Consider the following 23,150-nt stretch of genomic DNA (forward strand, 5'->3'; position numbering starts at 1 on the left):
CCTCGATTTTAAAATTCTCATCCTTATTTTCAAATCCTTCCAAGACCTCGCTTCTCCCTACCTCTGCAATCTCCTCCTGCTCCTCAAATCCTCTGAGATTCTGGCCTCTTGAGCATCCCTGATTTTAAATGCTCCACCACTGGTCACCATGCCTTCAGGTGCCAAGGTCCCAAGCTCTGAAATTCCTTCCCTAAACCCCTCTCTCCTTTTTTAAGTCACTCCTTAAAACCTACCTCTTTGACCAAGCTTTTGGCCATCCACCCTCAGATCGTCTTAAGTGGCTTGATGTCAAATTTTGCTTTTTAACACTCCTGCAAAGTGCCTTGGGACGTTTTACTGCATTAAAGTTTCTATATAAATACAGATGGTTGTTGTTAGAGAAGGTTAGTGACAGGTTAAAGCAATGTGCAATGGACCAAACAGTCCCAAGCTTCAGTTTCGCACCTGTGCTGAGTTTCCTGATTTCAGCCAGGACGACAGTGGAGTGTGCCGATTGAGCTCAAACACTGGGATAGGTGTGAATTAATAAAATAAGCTGGGGTTCTCCCTCCTAATCACTATCCAGTGACCTCTACTAGTAAATACATGTATGCAGAAGTCAGGCGAGGAAAGGTGATGTCCCCTGCAGGGTCTAACAACACATACGTTGTTTAGTTTTACAGATGAGAAATTGTCAGCTGGTCAAGTACCAGAGAGCAGCCAGTATCTGAGGTACTGTACATTAGCAGTCTATGGCTTCAGCAGCAGGAAGAGAAATTAGCACCAAAATCAAACCTGGAGGAGATGCAGCACTGAATGGGTCTGCCATCATTCCTTTTCCTTACTGTAGTCATAACATCAGGGAAGAGATGCAGTGGAGATTCTCTCAGAACGGAAAGGAAAGAATGAGGTCAGCCCTAGCAATTGTGTGTCTCTTACCTAGGGTCACACAGTAGTTATCTCTTTCAAGCAGTTGGGATGGGAAATGGAAAAATGTCAATGGTGCTGTAGGGAAAGTTCTTGTGGACCTGTGCACTGTTGGTAACCTAAATGCATAATTTCTTTTTTGTAATTTTCACATCATTTTCCTCTCCCCTGAAATGGAGGATTCCTTCCTGGTACACTTGACTCTATTGGCTACAGTTCCACAGAAAATGCTTCCCTCCAGCAACTTGCCCAAGAAATCACTCCATGTATGAATGTGATGAGTGTTGGCAGTTTATTCGAGGCATGACAACTGAGGCCAATATAGCTCTCTCCAATTTTCAGCAGGAGTCACTGGATAGCAATCAGGAGTGGCAATCCTAGCTGATCTTTAGAAGTGGTCCGAAGTGTCCCAACTATGAGCTGAGATCAACCAAAGCAGCACATTGCAGGAACTGAATCTGGGACCTTCTGGTCCGGATGGCTGAGTTACAGTTTGCCTTGATCAACTGAACCTTCAAATGTAATAGAAGGAATTATTACACATTTCAATAACTTTCAAATCTCTAGATTTTCAGAAGGCATTTGATAAGATACATCAAAAATTATTGTGGAAAATAAAAACTCGGTGTAGAGGGTGACATTTTGGCATGGATAGAAGATTGGCTAGCTAACAGGTGACATGGAGTATGCATAAATGGGTCATTTTCTGGTTGGCAATATGTAACGAGTGGTGTGCCACAGGGATCAGTACTGGGGCCTCAACTTTTTACAATTTATATAAATGACTTGGATGAAGGGACTGAAGGTTTAGTTGCTAAATTTGCTGAAGACACAAACATAGATAGGAAAGTAAGTTATGAAGAGGAAATAATGAGGCTACAAAGGCATATATTGATAGGTTAAGTGAGTGGGGAAAGATCTGGCAAATGGAGTATAATGTGAAAAAATGTGAAATTGTCCATTTTGGCATTAAATAAAAAGCATATTATCTAAATGGTGAGAGACTGCAGAGCTCTGAGCTGCAGAGGGATCTGGGTGACCTAGTGTATGAATCACAAAAGGTTAGTATGCAGGTTCAGCAAGTAATTAGGAAAGTTAATAGAATGTTATCGTTTAGTGCAAGGGGAATTGAATACAAAAGTAAAGAGGTCATGCTTCAGCTTTACAGGGCATTGGTGAGCCCACATCTGGAGTACTGTGTACAGTATTAGTCTTCTTATTTAGGAAGGATGTAAATGCTTTGGTAGCAGTTCAGAAAAGGTTGAATGGACTAATACCTGGAATGGGCATGTTTCCTTATGAGGAAAGGTTAGACAGGCTAGGCTTGTACCCACTGGAGTTTAGAAGAGTAAGAGGCAACTTGATTGAAACATACAATATCCTGAAGGATGTTGACAGGGTGGATGTAGAAAGGATATTTCCTCTTGTGAGAGAATCACTAAAAATAATGGGTCGCCCATTTACGACAGAGATAAGGAGAAATTTTTTCTCTGAGGGTCATGAGTCTTTGGAACACTCTTCCTCAAAAGGTAGTGGAAGCAGAATCTTTAATTTTTTTTTTAAGGCAGAAGTAGATAGATTCTTGATAAGCAAGGGGGTGAAAGGTTATTAGGGGCAGGCGAGAATGTAGAGTAGAGGTTACAATCATATCAGCCCTGATCTTATTGAATGGCTCGAGGGGCCTAATCCTGCTCCTAGTTCGTATGTTCTCTGTCTCCCTCCCAAATCTTACCTGCTGTAAGTCATTGGATTTGAAAGTATCCTTCAGTATTTCCACGGCTCTTGAGGGATCCACATATTTCCTCTTGGAGCTAACCATTAGTGCAAATAGATGCCTTAATTCACACATAAAAGGAAGATTCCGACGCTCCTGCAGATTGGGTGGAGAAAATGAACACAGATTTCCGTAACAGAATCCTAAAAACAGATTGCCCATTAAAGAAGAACTGGAGGGGAGGAAGAAAGGGGAAAAAATACACTTCGATCAGGCACAGTTAGCATTAGGGCTCTACAGGCCAAGCTTTAAATATACAGGAGATCTAATGAACAGAGACTCTCTATTCTACAAGTGGATGGTGTCCTCTGCACACTTAGTTTCTACCACAGCTAGATAGATTTTACCTCAGACGAGTGTCCTTAAAGACAGTAAATACAGACAGTCATTGTACATGGGTCACATGAAGTACCGTCACTTGGATGAGATATTGAAGGACTAAAGGCCCTACGAAACCTCCGACATTCACTGCCCAGAAGGACGGGGGCAGCAGATGTTTACAAACAACTCCGAGTCACATACACCACTCCGACTTGGACATAAAGCAGCTATTCCTTCATCGATTCTGGAACAAAACTGTGGAAGTTCCTTGCTAACAGCCCTGTGGGAGCACATGCACCACAATGATTGCAGTGGTTCAAGGCGGCGACTCAGTACCACCTTCTCGAGGGCAACAAATGTCGGCCTAGTCGGCGACGCCCACTTTCCAAAGAATGATTGAGTAGAGAACAGCGAGCCAGCAAATTTAAGACAGAAGAGAGCTCCCTCCACAAAAGGGGAAAAAAGCAGAATGTATTTAGGGGCAATTTTTAAAAACTGAGCAACTGATTGTTTTAAAGGCTATGGAAAATGAGGCACTATCTGTTCTACTCCAGAAAGCTAGATGCTGAAGGATAGAACTGGAACCAATCTTTAGACACCTTTATAAGCACGGTTTATGGAGACACACATTACACGCATGCAACTCCCAACAACTACAGTTTCAGTCTGTTTCTATTTATAGGGACACAAGTGAATCCCCAGTTAATGCCCACACCTGCATACAATTAAATACAATTAACACCCTCTCTTTTTAGATTCTATTCAAATCAGTTGCTGCCAAGAGATTTCCTTTTCAAATCAGATCTGGGCTCAGGAATTTTCAGGACCCCTCCAACTTCCTCAGAGGATTTTAATCTCTCAGGGCGAACTATGCTTTCTCTAAACGCCAAATACAATCATTTGATACAGCACTCAACTTCTAGTTAGTGACTTGCTTTCATGTTGCCAGGCAACAACCTAGCAACTGGTAGGACATGTGCACAAACCCTATTAAAATAAATGCAATGCAATTACAACAGTTACGCAAATTTATCTTGAAAGCACAGATGCTACAGGTGAACTGTGGCCAATGTTGAAATTGAAGTGTTATAGTGAGACTTGAGAAGGAAGGCGAGAGCAAATCTTGATCAGACTTACAAATATGTAATTTTAATTGTACAGAATGGAACAAACTACAATTTAAAGCACATTATGCTTCCTTAATAATTTTCACCACACGTGACGCTTGCAAGGATACAGTTAAATGAAGCCATAATAGCTCATTCTTCATGCACAACAGACAGTAAGCTATTCAGCCATGGAGGTCACCATGATCAAAGCAGATTCTGTCCTCACTTGACATGTACAGCATGTGCTTTCCAGCAGCAATCCATGGACTGCAACCAGGAACAGGAACCCTGGCTGATTTTCCTCTCACTAGCCTAGAAACACTGAGGTCTTGAGCAGCGCACTGGCTGAGATCATCTGACTCAGCGCAGTCCAGGAATCAAAGCCAGGATCTCCTCCTGCCATGTCTTTTACTTATTCTACCAAGACACACTGGAATATCCAATTTAAAAAAACAGAGGGCATGTGGATTCTATAAAAAATATATCCATAGGTTGTGGGCATCGTTCGCAAGGCAAGCTTTTATTGCCCACCCCCAATTGGCCTTGAGAAGGTGTGGTGAACCACCTTCTTCATGCCTTTCAGTCCGTGTGATAAAGGTACGCCCCACAGTGCTGTTAAGGAGGGAGTCCAGGATCTTGACCCAGCGATAATGGAGAAATGGTGATATAGCTCCAAGTCAGGATGATGCGTGGCGGTGTTCCTGTGGATCTACTGCACTTTTCCTTCTAGTTGGTAAAGGTCATAGATTTAAATTGCAGCCATGGTAATCAAGATAGCCTTTTCACTTGAGTGTCTAAGTTCCTAATCCAGCCCAGAATGACAAATTAATGTGTTCCCCAACACTATTATAAGGGCCCTACACAAAATAGCTTCTTGCCTTCTCAATCTAGTTTCTAGTGACGATAGGTCAACTGCACAAAACTGCTGGCAATTTGGCAAAATCGTGCACTTGCTCATTAAAATGACAAGGATGATTCATCAATGGAAGTGACCCTGTGGTACAGTAAGAGTCTCCTTCTGAGCTTAGAATAAATGTTGGAATAATGGAGAGCACGCACGAGAAATTTACTCTACATTCTTCTCTGCACTATATTTAACCTGGGCAACCTTGGTACAGAAAGAGCACCATTCACCAGCAGTGATATCCTGCAACCTTGAGCACAAAAAAATTAAAGACAGCAAGATGGATCAATGCCATCTGTAACCCTATTTATTCAAAACCCATGTGTAGACTGATGCTCATACAGGTTTAAAGAAAAAGATCGAGCCTCTGTCCTCCAATATAACCCTTTTCAAAATATTCTCTTGTCAAACCTGCACTTAGCTGCATTGGTTTTAGCACCAGGCTCAAGTAGCATTAATACCAATAAACAATAAGGACAGGAATCACACTTCAAGTTATACACTTGGATGTTGTGCCAATCTCCTTCCTGTGCGATGCTCTAAATACATCACTTTAAATTGCTTCCACCACCAGTGATGGACCTATAAACACCTGCACTTCACGCTAGTTTCATGAAGCTCAGATCACTCTATGCAGACACAGCCTGAGCTCAGAAGGTATTGCTGGACTGTATGTTATTGTTCACAAACCCATTATTCCTATGCTTCATTCAAGTCATGAAGACAAAAGCTCACATTGCTCCACTCTCTCAGTACTGATAATCAGCAGGATGCACTGTCTTCACTGCTGCCTTCTCAACACTCCCACACAGTAAAGCTCACCTTTCCAGTATAGCTGTCTTGCCGAGAGCAGCAGGAAGGAAGAAGGTGATGCCAACTAGAGACCTAGGTACTTTCTACAAGGGTGGGGGTGAGGTGAGGTGTGGGGGTGGGGGAGAAGGATAAGGCCAATTTAACAACACAACCATAACAAGTGACATTAAATCTATTTTTGCAAAGTTCTGGGACTAGGTCACTTGCCTGACCTCTCAGGACTGAGGAGACAGGGTGAGAGAAGAAATCATCTCCCAAAAAACATTGAAGGAAAGTTTACTAGCATTTCCTTCCATGATATGCATCCTAAACCATCACTGTGTCAAAGATTCTTCAGTCTCAATCCAGATCCTACTGAACAAAGGCACACAGCAAAAATATGTTTCTAATTAGCACTTTAACGCACGATGGCACACAGCATGGACGGTGTGAAGATATAAAAAAAAAAGCCAGTGCAGGGGACACATTGTTGGGTCAGAAAGGAAGGAACAATTTGGGCAGGAAAGAAGAAAATTATTCAGTATAAAGGAAACACTAAAGCCTCCAATGGTTTCATCTTGCAACTTACTAATTTTGACACTTGGAATACATCATTTACTGACCAATCTGGGGTGCTACAGTGCAAGTTGGGGCAAGGGAAGAGAAGTGGGCTGAGGCCATGGCCAGAATTGTTATATTGAGTTAAAGAGGAAGGACAGTTGGACTCATGCAGAACCTCAATTTGCAAACAGTGTTTCAGGAGTGGCCAGACAGTGATTCTGGTAAAAGAAGCCTGGACAGCAAAAGTCCAAGTGTTGCATGTATTTTTTTTTTATGTCTGTCCTTGGTCTGCTTACACACCACGTGTTTGCTTGTGCAATAGCCCAACCACATCCAGTTTTACACTGGCCAGTGCGGTTAGGATTACCAAGATTGCGCTGGAGGAATTAGAAATTAATTTCCTGGACACTGCTTCTAGTAACCCAGGATGAAAATCACAAGGTTATTGATAAGTTTCTTCTTAACTTTTCATTTCTTAGCTATAGGAGATGGGAGGGGAAAAGACTGCTTGGCTGTCCGTCCAGAATCATCCAATCAAGTAACGAAAAGTCTGTTAACTTTCCACTGGCTGTGGAAAGGCAGAGGATGGTTTGTCAGGTGACCAATAGCAGGAATGTGGGGGCGGGGCAGTTGAAGGCAGAAGGGTCATATCACAATGCCCCCAGGAATACATCCAGGCACGGCTGGCAATACTATTAATGCCTGCCTCGGATTACAATAATTAATTTAGTTTCACCTACTCAGAGTGGTGGGGTGGGTCACAGTGATATGGGTCCTGCCTTGCCCAGCATCCCAAGTGCCAGCTGCAAGTATTCTCAAAGATACACAGAAGCCACACACCTTTTGATTTTGAGGTACATCCTGAGGATCAGCCGGCGGTACATAGTTGAGGACAAGTCTCCGAAACTCAAGCAGATTAAAGAGGGACTAAAGGGGAAGGGCAGACAAAAAACATTATTAGCGACAGTCAGTGATAGAGTTTTACAGGTCACATGCTTAAACAGCTTTATAAATACACAAAAAAACCATGAACTTATCAAATGATGAGAGGAATGACAGAAAGAAAAGAAAAATTAGTAATTACAAGAAAAAGAGTGAGAACCAGAGAAAAGGTGGAAATACACTTGCATTTATATTGCACTTTTCACAACCTCAGTGGATCTCAAAGTGTTTTGCAGCCAATAAAGTACTTTTGAAGCGTAGTCACTATTGTAATGTAAGAAACATGGCAGCCAATTTTTTTTCATTCTTTCATGGGATGTGGACATCGCTGGCAAGGCCAGCATTTATTGCCCATCTCTAATTGTCCTTGAGAAGGTGGTGGTGAGCTGCCTTTTTGAACTGCTGCAGTCCACTTGGTGCAGGTACACCCACAGTGCTGTTAGGGAGGGAGATCCAAGATTTTGACCCAGCGACAGGAAAGGAACAGCGATATAGTTCCAAGTCAGGATGGTGTGTGACTTGGAGGGTAAGTTGCAGGCAGTGATGTTCCCATCCTTTCCTCGTCCTTCTAGGTGGTAGAGGTCGCGGGCTTGGCAGATGCTGTCATCGAATCATAGAAAGTTTACAGCACAGAAAGAGGCCACTTGGCCCATCGTGTCTGTGCCGACCGAAAACCGATCCACCCATTCTAATCCCACATTCCAGCATTTGGTCCGTAGCCCTGCAGATTACGGCACTTGAAGTACATATCCAGACTCCTTTTGAATAAGTTGATGGTTTCTGCCTCAACTAATCTTTCAGGCAGTGAGTTCCAGACCCCCATCACCCTTTGGATGACAACATTTTTCCTCATCCCCCCCCTCTCTAATCTTTCTACCAATCACTTTAAACCTATGCCTCCTAGTCACTGACCTCTCTGCTAAGGTGTACAGACTCTTCACCTCCACTCGATCCAGGCCCCTCAAAATTTTGTACATTTCAATCAGATCTCCCCTCAGCCTTCTCTGTTCCAAGGAGAACAAACCCAAACTATCCAATCTTTCCTCATAGCCGCATTGTTCCAGTTCTGGCAACATCCTCCTAAATCTCCTCTGTACCCTCTCTAGTACAATTACATCCTTTCTGTAATGAGGTGACCAGAACTGCTCACAGTGTCAAAGCAGCCTTGGTGAGTTGCTGCAGTGCATCTTGTAAATGGTACACACTGCTGCCACTGTGCGTTGGTGGTGGCAGGAGCTCATCCAGCTAAGTGGAGAGTATTCCATCACACTCCTGACTTTGCACACAGCAAGACCCCACAAACAGAAATGAGATAAATGACTAGAGTAGGGCTTAGAGGCAAGAATGGTATCACTAAGCCTCAGCTACCACACAAAGTCAAGAATGACTTGCACCTTAATTTTCTTCTTCACTTATTCTTAAGGTATTTATTCCATACTGTGTACAGCTTCATCAGAACCAGGCGACCCTTATGGCCTTGCCTAACTGTCCACTAGTCATGTAAGTCTCCCAGGTTATTTGCCCATCAAGGATGTCACAACTGAGCCCAAATCTGTCTTCAACCCGATATACATACACACGTGCACTCACTCAAAGTCTGCGGGGGTCACAGTAGGAAGAATATATTAGCCTTGAGAAGGAGTGCCCCTGCAAGGAGGCCGTCCAGCTCCTCAGCTGAAGTGCCTGTCTGCCACTGGTAAGATATCAGTGGTGACAGGAGGAGGCCCTTAACTGGCAATTAATTGGCCACTTAAGGGTCTAAATTGGCCTGGGGCGGGCAGGCTGTTTGTCACCTCCCTCACTACTGGCAAAACAGCAGTGGGGCAGGTAGGCAACAGGAATGCTGCCTCCCACCTCCCAGTTGATTTTACACCACCCACCACATCCCTGCCTTCCAGCTCGCTCCCGAAAGGCATAAGATTCTGGCCTCAGTCGGAAGATTATGGGGTCAAGTTCCGCTCGAGACTTGAGCACAAAATCTAGGCTGACACTCCAGTAGAGTACTGAGGGATTGCTGCACTGACGGAGATGTCATCTTTGGTGCGAGACATGAAAGCAAAGCCCCATCTGCTCTCTCAGGTGAAGATCCCAAGACACTATTCGAGGAACAGCGGGGGAGCTCACCTTGGCATCCTTGCCAACACTTATCCCTGAAACAACAAAAAAAAGACATATACAAACAGAAAGTGCTGGAAATACACAGCAGGTCAGGCAGCATGTGTGGAGAGAGAAGCAGAGTTAATGTTTCAAGTCTGTGACCTTTCAATAGAACTGGCAAAGGTTAGAAATGCAACAGGTTTTAAGCAAGTGATGGGTTGGGGTGGGGAAGAGAACAGAAGGGAAAGTGTGTGATAGGGCAGCGGGCAGGAGAGATTAAATGTCAAAGGTGTCATGGGACTAAGGCAAAGGGAGTACTAATGGTGTGGTGAAAGCCACAGCATTAAGTCCAGAGACAGAGTAAATGGCAGAATAATGAGCAGCACTGTCCAAAAGCACAGCATGAAAAACCAAGTTTAAGACAGGCACCTGGATAAATAATAAAAAAGGCCAGTCATGCTCTGAAATTGCTGAACTCAATGTTCAGTCAGCAAGGCTGTAGAGTGCCTAATCGAAAGATCAGGTGCTGCTCCTTAAGCTTGCGTTGATGTTCACTGGAGCACTGCAGCAGGCCAAGGACAGAAATGTGGGCATGAGAGCGGGTGGGGTGTTGAAATAACAAGCAACCGAAAGCTCGGGGTCATCCTTGCAGACTGAGCAGGGATGTTCTGCAAAGCTTTCACTCAATCTGCATTTGGTCTCCCCAATGTAGAGGCGACCACGTTGTGAGCAGCGAACACAGTATACTAAATTGAAGGAAGTACAAGTAAATTGCTGCTTCACCTGGAAGGAGTGGTTGGGGTCTTGCAAAGGTGCCATGGCAAGGGGACAAGGTGTCGGGAGTAATGGAGGAGTGGATCAGGGTATCGTGGATGGAACGCACCCTACGGAATGCTGACAGGGAAGGGGAAGATGTGTTTGGTGGTGGCAGTGGCATCAAGCTGGAGGTGGCAGAAATGGCGGAGGATAACCCTTTGGGTGTGGAGGCTGATGGGGTAGAAAGTGAGGACAAGGGGAGCCCTGTCTGGGTTCTGGGAGGGAGGGGAAGGGGTGAGGGGAGAAGTGCGAGAAATGGGTTGGACACGGTCAACCACAGTGGAGGGGAATCCTTGGTTGAGGAAAAAGGCACGGTACATAAATTTGCAGATGACACAAAGATAGGCAGGAAAGTATGTTGTGACGAGGACATAAGGAGCTTGCAGACCGATATAGATAGGTTGAGCGAGTGGGCAAAAATCTGGCAGATGGAGTATTATGTGGGAAAATGTGAAGTCATTCACTTTGGCAGGAAGAACAAAAAAGCAGAGCATTACTTAAACGGAGAACGACTGCAGAACTCCAAGGTGCAGAGGGATCTAGTGTTCTAGTACATGAGTCACAAAGTTAGTATGCAGGTACAGCAAGTCATAAAGGCGGCTAATGGAATGCTATCCTTTATTACGAGAGACATTGAAAATAAAAGTAAGGATGTTATGCTTCAGTTATACAGGGCATTGGTGAGACCACATCTCGAATACTGTGTGCAAAATTGGTCCCCTTATTTAAGGAAGGATGTGAATGCACTGGAGGCGGGTCAGAGGAGGTTTACTAGATTGATGCCTGGCATGAGCGGGTTGTCTTATGAGGAAAGATTGGACAGACTGGACTTGTTTTCACTGGAGCTCAGAAGAGTGAGGGGAGACTTGATTGAAGTATATGAGATCCTGAACGGTCTTGTAAAGGATGTGGAAAGGATGTTTCCTCTTATGGGTGAGTCCAGAACTAGGGGTCTCCCTTTTAGGACATAGGTGAGGAGAATTTATTTCTCTCAGAGGGTTGTGCGATTTTGGAACTCTCTGCCTTAGGTGGTGGTGGAGGCGAGGTCATTGAATAATTTTAAGGGAGGGGTAGATTGATTCCCTTGCCTAACAAGAATCTAAGGTTAGGATTGGAGTGTGGAATTTGAGACACAAACAGATCAGCCATGATCTTACTGAATGGTGGAGCATGCCAGAGGGGCCGAATGGCCTACTTCTACTCCTAATTCGTATGTTCAAATGCAGACATGTCAGAAGCGCTGTTTTGGAAGGTTGCATCATCAGAACAGATGCGTCGGAGACAGAGAAACTGGGAGAATGGAATGGAATCCTTACAGGAAACAGGGTGTGAGAAAGTGTAGTCAAGGTAGCATGGGAGTTGGTGGGCTTATAAAGAATATTAGTAGACAGCCTATCCCCAGAGATGGAGACAGAGAAGTTGAGGAAGGGAAGGGAAGTGTCGGAGATAGACCATGTAAAGGTGAGAGAAGGGTGGAATTTGGAAGCAAAGTTGAAAAAGTTTTCCAGCTCGGGGTGACAACAGGAAGCAGCACTGATACAGTCATCAATGTACCAGAAAGAGTTGGGGGACGGGGCCTGAGCACAAACAGGACAAGGAATGTTCAACATATCTCACTAAAAGACAGGCATCTCTCGGACCCATGCTGGTATCAATAGCAATAACTTTTATTTGAAGGAAGTGAGTGAGTTGAAGAAGAAGTTGTTCAACGTGAGAACAACTTCAGCCAGGTGGAAGAGGGTGGTGGTGAATAGGGACTGGTTGGGCCTCAATTCAAGAAAGAAGCGGAGAGCCCTCAGATCATCCTGGTGGGGGATGGAGGTGTAGAGAGATTGAACATCCATAGTGGAGAGGCGGCTAGGGCCAGGAAACTGGAAATTGCCGAAATGTTACAGGGCATCAGAAGAGTCACCGATGTAGGTGGGAGAGACTGGACCAGTGGAGCAAAAATAGAGTCAAGATAGGAAGAAATATGTTCAGTGGGACAGGAACAGGCTGTAACGATGGGTCTACCAAGACAGTCCTGTTTGTCGATATCGGTCATCGCATTTCATTTGCAGGAGTTTTATGTGTGCAAATTGCTGTCGTGTTTCCTACAACAGTCACCACACTTCAGAAGTGCTTCATTGGCTGCAAAATGCTTTGGGACATCCTGAGGTCATGAAAGGTACTATATAAATGCAAGACTTTTTCTTTAATGAGCACAGGCAGCGCAGAATCACCTGTGCTTCAACGGCTGTCCATTGCCAAGGCTGGTTGGCCTGGCGAACACGGTTTGAAGATCCCTGGCCTTGGGTACAAATCTAAAAATGCAGTAAAAATATTTAGGAAATACTTTAAGTGAGCAGCTTCAAAGGGTGCTTTTTGTTATTATTGTATGATTTTGTCTCTTTCCTCTTATTTATGTGCATTAGTCTTCGTTGACGTGAAAAATTTTAACACGCTGGCGATGGAAATTTCCATGCAGGGTGCAACACGGCTGTGCATCATGACAGCATGGTGCCATCTAGAGCCAGGGTAGATGTGTGATTTATGATTCCTGAAACATCAAGCTCTTGGTCTTTTAATCTCAATCCAACGACAAAATATTATTTCTTTTCTGAGGAGACTCAGCATACAGTTAGTTCTAACAGATGAATCAATAGGGTGAGTATAGGTGGTAATGGGGGAAAGAAATGGAGGTAAAAAGAATTTTCTGCACGTCAAGTAAGTGTTCCTTAATAATAATTCATAGGTCATTTCTGTACCTAACCTCTGGCCTACAAAGGCTCAAAATAAGCATGTCAATGTCAGTGAAAGTCCTGCGAAGCCATGAATCCTTAACTTTTTGCCAAGTTGTAATGGAATCTACTGCAGTGGAAGGGAGTCATGATCACTTGTTTACACCTATGCTGAATAGCAGCTGATTGCAAATCGTGAGCACTTTTATAAACACATTACATAAAAGTGCATGTGGCTCTCCCCTCACTGCAGTCCACATTCCACATGGGCAACTCCCTCCACCCCGCAACCCACCCACATCCAACAACCTTCCCACTCCCACCACAGCCCACACGTGCAATCCAACCCCACCACAATCTTCGTGGGCAACTCTTCCCACCATACCGCACCCCCACCTCCCCAAATATCGCATGCACTTGGCTCCCCACACCCCCGCCAATGCAGCAAGCACACCCCATCTTTCATCACTCCCCCATCACATGTACACTGCTCACCCCTCACTGCGGCCTGTGCTCCATGCAAGCAATTCTCCCCCAGCCCAACTCTACAGCCCGCACCCCCACTGCCTCTCCTCTCCCCCAGTACAGCTGACATCCCACACATGCACATGTCTTTCCCCAACAGCAGCACAGCAGCCAATGCCTAGTGCCAGACAGAGTTCGGATGGATGGAAATAGTCCCACTGCTGATGGTCTAGGCTCAAGCATGAAGAATAGTCATTTGACCAAGGTACCAAGACAATGAGCAGATGGCAATTGTACAAAACTACTGGTCAGTGTAACTGGGGGGGGTCACGAGAAATTTACCCGAAGAAAAACCTACACTACTCATGCTAGTAGCATTATCCAAAATCAAATCAATTGCCAATACAATGACTGAACTGGTTCCGGTCAGTTTTCCAAAATCTGAAAGAATGAAATAAGTTCAATATTTTGGTCGTTCTGTGTATGAATAAAAAAAAAATGCTTTCTGATTGCATCACAATGTCAATCTTATCGGCTCCATCAGCCTCCAACCTCCAATTCCTTAAAGCTCCTCGCTGCACGCAGGGTCAATTGGAATATTTTGACCTCCTCCCTTCAACAAACAGGGGACAGCCCAATGCTGAGGGCTGCTTTACAAGATTCCCTGGTTCACCACCTCAATAAGTTATTCTTCTGGTCAAATCCATCACTTTTTTTTTTAGAACTGTGGTTTGCTCCCATCACTTTTGTTTTGTGGGTATTTTGTGAGCTGGGAGTTTCTGGTCTGTTTTCACTTCTTGATTCAAACACCCACACACTCTCTCTTCCCCAACTCCCACACCTGACAGCCTCCATTATAAGGAGAGATTTAATTCTTTACTGAGAAGCCTAAGTGAAGATAGCAGGGCTCCAGGAGAATGGTGGGGATGTGGTAAGGAATATGGGATTAATGTAGGATTAGTATAAATGGGTGGTTGTTGGTCAGCACAGACTCGGCGGGCCGAAGGGCCTGTTTCAGTGCTGTACCTCTCTCTATATCTCTATGACACAAGGCAAATCAAACAGAAAACATTAGGAAACTCTGAGGAGAAGCTTGTGTTTGAACATATTGCAGGATGAAAGGCAAACCTCAGCCAGCAAAGGAGTTCGACAGTTTTGAGGTCATGGGGAAGTGCAATAAGACTCGGGTAAACAAAAAAAAGGGATCAGGACAGCTCAGCAAGGTCATGACAGTAAAGCTCACAAGAACAATGGTAATAAAAAATAGAGAACTAGAAAGGGGTTTGTTTATTCATTGTCAGGGATATGGTCACTTATTGCAGCACTAGTTGTCGAGAAGGTGGTGGTGGGTGTCCTCTTGAACCGCTGCAGTCTGTGTGGAGAGAGAGAGAGAGACAGAGTGAGTGTGTGTGTGCCGGAGGCGAGAGGCATGGGGAGGAAAACTGCCTTTCAGCCAACCAAGGTTTACTATGTTCGAGGGAAATAGGACACAGCGCAAGACACAGCAATTTACCCAGCAAGTGTGGTTGGAGTAGGCTGTCCTGTAAAAAACAAGTACAACTGGTTTACACAAACAAGTGAAGCATTCAGACGGGAGCTGCTACCTGATCCACTAGTATCACTTTCAGACTCATCTGTTCCTGAATCTGCTGTCACTGGCCAATCACTGCAACAGTGGGAGGGGGATGGTGGAGCAAAAACAAATTGTTGTGGAACACATTGGGTTTCCCCCCAGAGGGTTAAGCCCTGCCCTGGATCTGGTATCAGGTTAATACCACAATTTGTTTTTGGAATATGTCTACACCACAGCCTGCTGAATCACTCAGCCAATCTTTTCAAAAACAGAGAATACTGGCCTCCTCGTGCAGTACTGCACGTTCGGAGGTTCCGTCTTTCAGACGAGACATTAAAGCAAGGCCTCATCTTCCCTCTCAGCTGGACATAAAAGATCCAATGTGTTATTTTGCAGAACAGCAGGGGAGTTCTCCACAGTGTCATGGCTACTATTTCTCCCTCAACCGATATCACAAAAACAGATTCGGTCATTTATTATTTGTGGGATCATTCTGCACGTAAATTGGCTGAAGCATTTCCTCCATTACAACAGAGAATACACTTCATTGTAGTCATTCTTCATTCACTACAAAAGTAGTTCATTGGCTGTGAAGCGCTTTGGGAGATCCTGGGGTTGTGAAAGACACTGTACAAATGCAAACCTTACTTGCATGAAAGAATGAGTCTGCACGAGGTTACAGCTTCCCTGATACCTGAGCCTGCAATTCAGCCAGATGGGAAGAAAGGTGACTCCTGCAGCACATACCCCTTACCTCAAAGTGAGGACAGGGATCCCAATTCCTCTTTCGGTGGAACAGTCTGACAATTCTCATCCATCACAACTCACAAACGAGAAGTGATAACCTAAGGTGGAACATATTTGAAGCACTGGAATCAGACCTGTGGGACGGTACACCCCCTGCCTTGGGCCCTTGAGGAGAAAATGAAATTCTTTGGAGTGAAAAAACAAACTAGGCTCTCACCTGAATGACTGCACTGAACCAGCAGGTGTTTCCCACGTTCTTCAGCCCGACAGGACAGTTTTCCTGTCGCTTCCGATCGTATGGATTTATCGAGTCACTCCATACCTCTCCTTGAGTCCTTTTCAAGCTCGCCTTGTTTTCTGCAATACTGGCTTCTAGCACTCTTAGAGACAACAAAAATAAAATATATATATTATAAGCTAAGTGTCTGGGCCATCACGCAAGAAATATGTCTAGGAAAGAAATAACCATCAACTGACACTTGGAACAAACAAGTGCTTAATTCCATTTTTCAGACCGCTTATTTCAGACAGTCTCAACTAAAAGAATCAGTCACAGCTTTAATCATCAGCAGCCCCAACTTGGCTAGAAATAAGTAAAAGTTAAAATACTGCCCAGCAAATGGATAAGCACTAAGGGAAGATGGTCCAGTGTCATTGCTCAGATTTCAGTGAAATGGGTTTGCGAAATACTGGTACTGTGACCTCTTGAACAATGCAAGTCCTCCCAACTATACAATTATCGAGTCATAGAATGATACAGCACAGAAGGTTCTTTGGTAGAATTATTCAATTCATCCCACTCCTGATTTGTGTACATATAATTCCCCCCCCGCCCCTCCCTCCCAAGTTTATCTGTTCCTGCATCCCCTTTAAAACTGCCTCTCTTCATTCTTCCTACCAAAATGTAGCACTTCACTGCATTAAACTGCATCAGTCACGTGCCTGCCCATTTCACTAGTCCATCTACGTCCTCCTAAAATATTTCCTTCTCATAGTTTACTGCATTTCTGAGTTTGGCGTCTAGGGAAAGCACTCACAGTCAGAAATGTTACTGTGTGGGGAACTGAACGCTTTCCCATCTCGGGACTGTGATGACATCAAGCAATTCCAGGACACGTTCAGCGCAAAATGCAGATTTAAACTCTACACCGCCCCATCAAGCACTCCGGGTTAGGGAGCAGCAAGGAAGCCCAATCTTTTGTCTTCCTGGACTGCATATGTATGATGCTGCCTTGAGGGATCATCTATTACAAGAACAGCTTGAAACCACAATAAATCTCCCCCACCTTCTTCTCAGAGAATAAATGTCAATCCTCTTACCTCCAACCCTTAATATAGCCAGAAAGTGCAACTCCCCTCCTCATCCCAAAGTGTAAGATAAGAACTGAAAGGCTCTGAGTGACAAGAGCTGTCAAAACTCTTTGGGCCAACAGCAATAGAGGAATTGCATTGGCAAAGAAACACAAGCTTTAGGTGCGTTAAAACAACCAGAACAAGACAGGCAACTTGCATCACAGCCCCTTTTCAATGAGCAGAAACCACCCACTTCTCCCTCATAGCACAACCCTCCCTTGCCAATCACATTCCAATCCCAAACCCTCCTATCAGGAACTGCAACTGTCATCCGTTTTCATTATGAACTACAATCCCCCTCTCCCACCACATCCTCCTCCTGCTTCCCATGTTCCTCCCCTTCCGCCCCCACTCCTCACCTTGATCCTTCCCCTGCCATTCCTGGTTTCTCCCATCTGCCTCATTCCTCCTACCTCTTTCTTTATCCAATTCAGTTACCCCTCGACCCTCCAAGTGTTTAACCTGACTTTGGTCTTGACTACCTAAGTGCAATGCCACAGTGGATCGACTAGTTTTAAGATAACATTAGCAAACTTTGCACTTCCTTCAATTTAGTACACTGTATTTGCTGCTCACAATGCAGTCACCTCCAAATTGGGGAGAGCAAGCGTAGATTGGGCGACTGCTTTGCAGAATGCCTCAGCTTAGTCCGAAAGCATGACCCTGAGTTTCCGGTTGCTTGCCATTTCAACACCTCACTGTGCTCTCATACCCACATTTCTGTCCTGGCCTGCTGCAGTGTTCCAGTGAACATCAACCCAAGCACCTCATCTTTCGATTAGGCACTCTATAGCCTTGTGGACTCAACATAGACTTCAACAATTTCAGAGCATGACTGGCCTGATTTTGTTTTTTTTAATTTTTAATTATTTTATTTTTTAACCATGTGCCTATTTTTCATGTTGTGCTTTTGGACAGAGCTGCTCATTATTCTGCCATTAACACCGTCTCTGGACTAATGCTTTGTCGTTCACCATAACCATTAACATTCTCTTTGCCTTTGCTCCATGTCATCTTTGTTATTTAAATTTCTCCTGCCCTTTGCCCGATCTCACACTTTCCCGTTTGTTCTCTTCCCCATCACCACCCCACCTTCATCTGTTTAAAACCTAATTCTTTCCTAACCTTTGCCAGCTCTGATACAAGGTCACATACATGTTGGCCGGAATTTTACGCACCCCCCCCCCCCCCACAACCGGCAAAAGAGCAGGCTGGTGGCGGGGGGAGCATAAAATGGGATGGGAGGTTGGGACAGCCCTTCCCAACCCGCTCCCGCCTCCGTTGCCAATTTATGCGGGGCGGTGGCAGCGAGAAATGGCCCACTCGCCCTCAGCCAATCAAGGCCCTTAAGTGGCCACTTTTCTTCCACTTAAGGACCTCCTCCTGCCACCACGGGTATTTTACAATTGGCTGGCGGGCGGCCCCGAGGCCTTAGAAAACCCACCTGATAAAACCAGGGGGCCTTCTGAGAGGGAGCCCTCCTGATCAAGCACCCTGTGCACCATGAAGGGCTGGCGCCAAAGCCCTAACCGTCCCCAATGAACAACACCCCCCATCCCCAACAGATCCCCCCTTGCCTCGCTGGGGACTGACTGATTGCCCCCGGCGAGGCCTCAAAAACTTACCTCTTTTCTGGGGTCAGCTGTTATCTTCCTCCTGCAGGGTGTAGTCCCAGTATTGGCCACTGCTCACGGTTTCGTTGATCTGTATACTTGTGTACCTGTGAGAGACTTGATAAGCATGCTGGGACGAAGAGCTGCTGGGCCGCTATTTGGCCAGCAGCTCTGTTAGGCGGAACTTAGTGTGTCAATCAGGTGGAAGTCCAGCGCAAGACCAATTAAAGGCCTCGGGGCCGTAAAAATCCAGTCTGGATCCCCAGGCCCAGGGGAGGTGGGATCGCTATCGACTTTTCAACTGGTGGACAGGTCTCCCCCCCACCCCTCCCACCCACCATAAAATCCAATCTATTAACTCTGCTTCTCTTCTCCACAGATGCTGCCTGACCTGCTAAGTATTTCCAGCACTTGCTGTTTTTATTGGCAGACTTTCCTCTTCTTCACCCCAAGAATAGGAAGCAGTGTCACCATTCTCATGGGCAAAGCATACCAGCGACCTAGAAAACTCAATAAACTTCAAACACATGACAACATATGCACAACTGTTTAGCTGATCTCATCAGCTTTGGTTTCAAATAACATTTGCACTCATCGAGCGACTGGATACAGGGACTATCTGCAGCCAATTACTCATATTGTCAGTAAAGTCTACTTCACGGGCATGCTTATCAAGTCTCTCACAGGTACACAAGTATACAGATCAACGAAACCTACAGTCTCTCGATATTGAAAAGCATATTCTCTCAAGAAACTATTACATTCCATTAAAACAAATTATTATGGAAATTCCGTCCTCCCCTGATGAGCTAACACGTAAAACCAATCCTCTCAACTAAGATGGGACCCTTCACTGCCTTAGGATGTGCCAAAACACTTCACAAACAATGAATTATTTTTGAATCACTCATTTTACATTTAGGGTGGTGCAGTGGTTAGCACCGCAGCCTCACAGCTCCAGCGACCCGGGTTCAGTTCTAGGTACTGCCTGTGCGGAGTTTGCAAGTTCTCCCTGTGACCACGTGGGTTTCCGCTGGGTGCTCCGGTTTCCTCCCACAGCCAAAGACTTGCAGGTTGATAGGTAAATTGGCCATTGTAAATTGCCCCTAATGTAGGTATGTGGTAGGAGAATGGTGGGGATGTGGTAGGGAACATGTGGTTAATGTAGGATTAGTATAAATGGGTGGTTGTTGGTCGGCACAGACTCGGTGGGCCGAAGGGCCTGTTTCAGTGCTGTATCTCTAAATAAATAAATAAACATAGACCCTTCTAGACAGCAAAGGAGGCAGGCTTCAAGTCTATCACTCTGTTGGATTCAAAACCAAGACCCATTATTGAAAGCGCAGTCTGTACGAGCCAATCCCAAGAGAAACTGTCAATGCAGTAGCTAAATTTGCACCAACTGACAATGCCAAGGTATAGGATGCTTTTTCTTTTTTAAGATCAGTTTTGCCCTAATTTCTTTCACCTCCTTTCCTGAATGCAGACTGGGGCACTGTGTCTTGAGCAACAGCTGCTCTGCAATGCCTTCATCCAAGTGGCAATTCTTCATGCATGAGCCTGAACAGTGGGCATCAATAGGCTTTTCAACCAGAGAGTCATCATAGCTGGGCTTGACAGCCACACTCATGCATTTTGTGATCAAGAGCAGGAACTCTGAGGGGAATTTTTCCTCATGTCCCTACTACAGTGCTAACCTTGGCTCAGTGGGTAACACTCTTGTCTATGAGTCAGAGTGTGGAGCACAAAATCTACGCTGACATGGCCTGTGCAGTACTGAGCAAGTGTTATATTGTTACAGGTGCTGCCGTTCAGATGAGACATTAAATAGAGGTCCCGTCTGCCTCTGGATATAAAAACTCCCATGGCAAGGGAGTTCTCCCCTGTGTACTGGCCAATATTTATCCTTCAACCAACATCACTATAAAAATACATGATTATTTGGTCATTATAACATTGCTGTCTGTGGAATCTTGCTGTGCGCATTGGCTGCCATTTTTCCTACTTTACAGTGACTACACTTTAAAAAGGACTTAATTTGCTATAAAGTGTTTTGGGACATGCTGAGGAAGTGAAAGCTGCTATATAAATGCAAGTCTGTCTTTTCACACCCCTAAAGATCAGCTAACTGGAATAGACCATAGGAACTTACTATTCTTTATGACTCTGCTCTACACCTTTGCTAACTGAACCAGCAAGTTGAGTCTCTTTGGAAAAGGGACAAGGGACTTCAAAAATCCCAGAAACACAAGATAGGGATACATTGCAAAGCCTGTGCTTTCTGCTGTAAACCCATCTCCAGTTGCTCACTGTGAAGAAGGTAAAAAAATATTATAAGGAGTATCACAGGTAGGAATTACACTCCACACAATGAGATAAAGTATCAGGAGGGTAGGGAAAGAAAAGAAACAGCACTAGTGAAACACAGCAAAGAAAAGAAACACACACAAATAGGAAAAAGAAACTGAAGGGAGAACCAGGCCAAAGGAACCAAAACCGAGACTAAAAAGTGAAACTGAATTATGAATTGGGGAAGTATGCAATGCCCATCATAGTTCACTAGCTCGTCAGAAACATAAGCCCTGTCAGTGAAATATAAATAGGAATTATAAGCACACGCCTGTTACGTGTGCTATTTATACTGGAACAGTGCAGAAAAGACTCAAAACGTGTGAATGAAGTGTTATCTTTGAAGGCACATCAGCTACTTTCAAAGGTCACAAGGAAGCTCCTGTGAGGAGCAACGTGGACTGTGACAGATTATTCTTACTTCACCAACAAAGCTTTGTCATTTTAACAGGCAGAGGTAGAAACCATAAGCCTTTCAGCAGTACGACTTCTTACACAAATTGATGTTTGGACTATTTTGTCCATCGAGTTCAGATTTTTTTTCCCTTTTAACAGCACCATCAGAATCTTACTGTACAGGAAGCTGTCATTTGGCCCATCACGCCAGTGTCACCTCTTGGAAAGAACAATCCAATTAATCCCACTTACCCAATCTTTCCCTGCAGCCCTGCAAATGTTTGCTTTTTAAGTATATCTCCAATTTTCTATTGATTCTCCTTCTACCACCCTTTCAGGCAGTGCATTCCAGATCATAACTCACTGCATTAAAAAAAAGCTCATCTAGTGTCTGCTTCTTTTGCCAATTATCTTAAATCTGTCTCCTCTGGTTACCAATCATCTTGCCAGCAGAAACAGTTTCTCCTTATTTACTCTATCAAATCCTCTCATAATTTTGAACACCTTTACTATATCTCCTCTTAACCTTCTCTGCTCTGAGAACAACTCAAGCTTCTCCAGTCTCTCCACATGACCGAAGTCCTTTATCCTGGTACCATTCCAGTTAATCTCCTCTGCATGCTCCCTAAAACCTTGACATCACTCATAAAGTATGATGCCCAGAATTGGACACAATATGCCAGCTGAGGCCCAACCAGTGATTTATAAAATTTAGCAGAACTTCCTTACTCTTGTGCTGTATCCCTCTAATTATAAAGCCATGGATTTAAAAAAAAAAAATCAGTGGATCTGTGTAAAAGTGGTTCCTAAGCAGACTGTGAGGATAAAAATAAAGAGTTAAACACAGGAACATAAATCGCTGATCTCAATAAAGCAAAATGGTCGCCATTTTAAATTTTCACACGGCTATTTTCTGACCTGGATTTCAGTAAAGCATAATGGCATATTATAAAAATTTCTATACGAGCAGTGAACATTCAACAGTATAATTATATATTCCATCCTTTCAAATCTGGAAGATATCTGGACAGCACGTGTTTTGGACTGCATAATATTACAATAAAGTGCTGGTGGTTACAGGTCTATCAGTGGTGATGGCAGGAGTGGAAGCAATTTGAGGTGAGTGTAAGAGATCCCAAAGCAGCATTTTGGTTTGAGTGCAGTTTGTCCCCAATAGCATATTCATACCAGCACAGTGATAATACAAATGGCGTCAGTGCTGACTTGCATGGAAGAAAGTAAAAAGGGCACTGAAACACCAATCCATGATTGAAAAATTTTCCAAGTAAAAAAAACGATCTTTATGAAATATTTGTGCTCACAAAGCCAAGGGATGTTAGGTTGGAGAAAACAGAACACTTGCCACTGCTGGCATCCATCAAGAACTCTGAGATCAGGTACAGTAGGGTTGTATGAACTGTACAGCCACCCTCTGCTCTGCCTGAGCAATGCCCACCAGCCAATGGCCCCAGCCTCGGAGCACCTTTCACACAGCAGCCTCCCTGGCGGAGGTCTATAATTAGGTGCAGAACTAGGCGCAGTTTTTGCTGCAGGGTCCTCTTCAGTGGGAACTGGGCTGAAACTGTCTAAACTTTCAAATAGATCCTTTAAGCCAGCTAACAAAAGCAACCTTCATTCCCTCAGGCTGGAAGTGAACCCAAGCCACAGAGGTGAAAGAGCCACTGTCCATTTGATTTGTAGCCATTTTTCTT

At 44.5% G+C, this 23,150-nt stretch overlaps 1 protein-coding gene across 8 annotated transcripts in view; it reads right to left on the reverse strand.

Moving 5' to 3' along the window:
* The window catches only part of usp25 (ubiquitin specific peptidase 25), a 193,253-nt gene that overhangs the window by 114,778 nt on the left and 55,325 nt on the right, over positions 1 to 23,150 (reverse strand). For all 8 annotated transcript variants that reach the window (XM_068041275.1, XM_068041274.1, XM_068041273.1 and 5 more), the window contains 3 exons: positions 15,945 to 16,107; positions 7,208 to 7,294; positions 2,639 to 2,776 (listed from right to left, as the gene is read on the reverse strand). In XM_068041275.1, coding sequence (XP_067897376.1) covers positions 2,639 to 2,776; positions 7,208 to 7,294; positions 15,945 to 16,107 — 388 coding nt within the window. The remainder of the gene's footprint in view (positions 1 to 2,638; positions 2,777 to 7,207; positions 7,295 to 15,944; positions 16,108 to 23,150) is intronic.

This window comes from Heterodontus francisci, chromosome 10 (genome assembly GCF_036365525.1).
Source record: "Heterodontus francisci isolate sHetFra1 chromosome 10, sHetFra1.hap1, whole genome shotgun sequence".
NCBI lineage: Eukaryota > Metazoa > Chordata > Chondrichthyes > Heterodontiformes > Heterodontidae > Heterodontus > Heterodontus francisci.